Raw genomic sequence first — 2,925 nt, forward strand, 5'->3', positions numbered from 1 at the left:
GAAAAGAGACAAAAAATCTCTACAATTTGATGTATAAACAAAACTTAACAGCTCCAAACTGTGACGTCATTGCTCTGTGTGACGTCGTCGTCGGTCTGTGTGATGTCATCAGTCTGATTCATCGGTCTGTGTGTGATGTCGTCGGTCTGTGTGACGTCGGTCTGTGATGTCATCAGTCTGATGTCTTCGGTCTGTGTGACGTCGTCTGTGTGACGTCGTCTGTGTGACGTCGTCTGTGTGACGTCGTCTGTCTGTGACGTTATCAGTCTGTGACATCATCGTCTGTGTGTGATGTCTTCGTTCTGTGTGTGATGTCATCAGTCTGTATGATGTCATCAGTCAGTGTGTGACATCATCTGTGTGTGACGTCGTCTGTCTGTGTATGATGTCAGTCTGTATGATGTCATCAGTCTGTGTGTGACGTCGTCTGTGTGTGACGTCATCTGTCTGTGTATGATGTCAGTCTGTGTGATGTCATCAGTCTGATGTCATCCGTCTGTGTCTCCTCAGAGTTCGTCCAAAGCTCTGGAGCAGGAGGTCCGTGAACGCGCCACCGTCCTTCAGACAGAGTTCGAGACCTTCGTGCACTCGAGCGCCACGTCCCTGCAGGCCGCTAAGACAGGTACGATCCCGTGACCCCGCCTCCCCCCGTCAGGAGTGTGTGTTGTTTTCTGATTGGCCGACGTGTCCCTGTGATGTCACAGCTCTGCAGTCCTTCCTGCGGGCATACACCACGTATCCCACGCACCTCAAACACATCTTCCACATCCGCTCGCTGCACCTGGGCCACGCCGCCAAGAGCTTCGGCCTCAGAGACGCCCCGCAGGGCCTGAGCCGGCCCGGAAACCAGGGCCGGGCCAGGAACCAGGCCAGGAAGCCTGCTGCAAGTCCTGGCAAGAACCAGAACCAGAACCAGAACCAGAGCCGGACCGCTGAGAAAAGAAAGTGAGTTTTCAGAACTTCCTGTCAGCTGCTGTTACCATGGAGACAGAACCTCTGTTTACAGATCACTCCTGTTTTCAGGTTTCACCCGGGTCGGAGGGAGGCGGTTCTGATCCGGTCGGAGTTCTCCAGCGGGTTGGAGGGAGGAGCCAGGAGGAGGAAGAGGAACCGGGGTCAGGAGGAAGAGGAGGGGGACTGAGGATGAAGAGTTTTCAGGGTGTTTCTGTGAACCATGATGGAACCGGTCCGATCCAGTCCAGTCCAGTCCAGTCCAGTCCAGTCCATGGATCAGTTTTAGCAGAATCAGAACCAGGCGGTTCTGGACTGAAAAAGATTTTAAATATTTAAAGTTTTTATTTAAAAATCTGTTGAATAAATTTGAAGTTTTGAGAAGAAAACCTGCAGAATCTCGTTGGTCTCCCAGAACCAGAACCAGAATCAGGACCGACCCCCGGCTGACCCGGTCCGATCCAGCTGCTGTTTGTTCAGTCTGACGTGAAACAAACTTTTAGCTGCATCAATTTTTCAGCCTCTGATGAATTTTTTATCGGCTAATGGCTCCAGAACCGTTTGAACCGGACCGGACCGACCCGCGGTTCTGGGACAGAAGTCCGGGTTAAAAACAGACTCATCAATAAATCATCGGCAGAGATGTTGATCGAGTAAACAGAACAGAACCGTCTGTAAACCAGCAGCAGAAAACTGGACTCAGAACCAGAACCAGTCCAGTTAGAGTTGGACTTTCCAGGTTCTGGTCGGGATGCAGAAAAACCTGAAAGCAGAGACTCAAAAACCCGACTTTGTTTTTATTTGACCTTTTTAATAAACAGCCGTCATCAGAACCAGAACTTCACCTGAGTTTGGACCAGCGTGACCCATCAGAACCTTTTCAGAACTTTTTTTATTAAGAAAAAAAAAATTTAAAAATCATCTTCAGCTCAATAAAAAGTCCAAAAACCAGAACTAGACCTGGTTCTGGTTCTGGTTCTGGTTCGGTTCCTTCTGAGTCAGAACCAAACCTCAAAACTGAAACATGAGTCCAGAACTGATCCAGGTCCATCTTCATCTGAGACCGTAAACAAACAGCCAGGACCTTGTCCAAACCCGGGTCCAGAACCAGACTGAGCTGGTCTGGGTTCAGTACCAGGACCCGGTCCCAGCTCAGAGTCCTGAAGAGGTCCAGCAGAACCGGTCCTGCCCGTGTCAGCAGAGGTCCGAGTGGGTCAGGATGTGGGGCAGGACTGTGGGGTGGTGGGCGTGGCCTCTGCACAGGAAGTGGTGCGGTGTGGGCGGGGCAGGGCGGTACAGGAAGTGATGCGGCAGGAACATCCTGCCGGCCGCAGCCAGGAGCTCCAAACCTGCGGCCGACTGCCGCTTCCACTTGGTCCTGTGGAGAAACCGGGTCAGTTTCAGAACCTGACCAGATCCTCGGGAAGAGGTTCTGTTTGGGTTTGAACTGGTTTACCTGCGGTTCTGGTACCAGGTCTTGACCTGGGTGTCGCTGAGCTGCAGGGATGCAGCCAGGTCCATTCGGTCCTGGACGCTCAGGTACTTCTGGTTCTGGAAGCTCGTCTCCAGTTTGGACAGCTGCTGCTCGCTGAACGCTGTCCGGGCCTTCCGGGCCTTCTTGGTGCTCCGCCCCCCCGCCGCCGCCGCCGCCGGGTCAGAGCTGCTGGCAGCTTCTGAGAGACGACAGGATGACATCATCAGTTCTGACAGACCCGTTTCGGTTCTGGCAAATGTTTTTGTTTGTTTGTTTGTTTCATTAAATGAAGATTTTAATTTATTTTATTCACTTTTTTCAAATCTTCAGGTTTATTTTCTCTAAAAACAATAAAACAAAAAAAAATTAATTTCTCAAATCGGATCCAAAAACCAGCGGTCCGGTCCGATAAGGTTCTGTTCTGCAGAAAAACAAATGATTTTCTTTAAAGCTTCCGAAAGTTCTTATGATCAATTTATTAAAACTATAATATTCAAGTT

General features: G+C 50.4%; 2 protein-coding genes across 2 annotated transcripts in view; one reads left to right on the forward strand and one right to left on the reverse strand.

Annotated features, from left to right (window-relative positions):
- ddx31 (DEAD (Asp-Glu-Ala-Asp) box polypeptide 31) overlaps window positions 1-1,784 on the forward strand; it is a 13,263-nt gene extending 11,479 nt beyond the window's left edge. The window contains exons 19-21 of the mRNA XM_014022799.1: window positions 511-622; window positions 705-945; window positions 1,024-1,784. Coding sequence (XP_013878253.1) covers window positions 511-622; window positions 705-945; window positions 1,024-1,141 — 471 coding nt within the window. The 3' untranslated portion in view covers window positions 1,142-1,784. The remainder of the gene's footprint in view (window positions 1-510; window positions 623-704; window positions 946-1,023) is intronic.
- The window catches only part of barhl1a (BarH-like homeobox 1a), a 2,496-nt gene continuing 1,312 nt past the window's right edge, over window positions 1,742-2,925 (reverse strand). The window contains exons 2-3 of the mRNA XM_014022803.1: window positions 2,408-2,624; window positions 1,742-2,329 (exon numbers count right to left, since the gene is read on the reverse strand). Of these exons, the coding sequence (XP_013878257.1) occupies window positions 2,146-2,329; window positions 2,408-2,624 (401 nt within the window). The 3' untranslated portion in view covers window positions 1,742-2,145. The remainder of the gene's footprint in view (window positions 2,330-2,407; window positions 2,625-2,925) is intronic.

The sequence above is a fragment of the Austrofundulus limnaeus genome, unplaced genomic scaffold, assembly GCF_001266775.1.
Source record: "Austrofundulus limnaeus strain Quisiro unplaced genomic scaffold, Austrofundulus_limnaeus-1.0 Scaffold343, whole genome shotgun sequence".
NCBI lineage: Eukaryota > Metazoa > Chordata > Actinopteri > Cyprinodontiformes > Rivulidae > Austrofundulus > Austrofundulus limnaeus.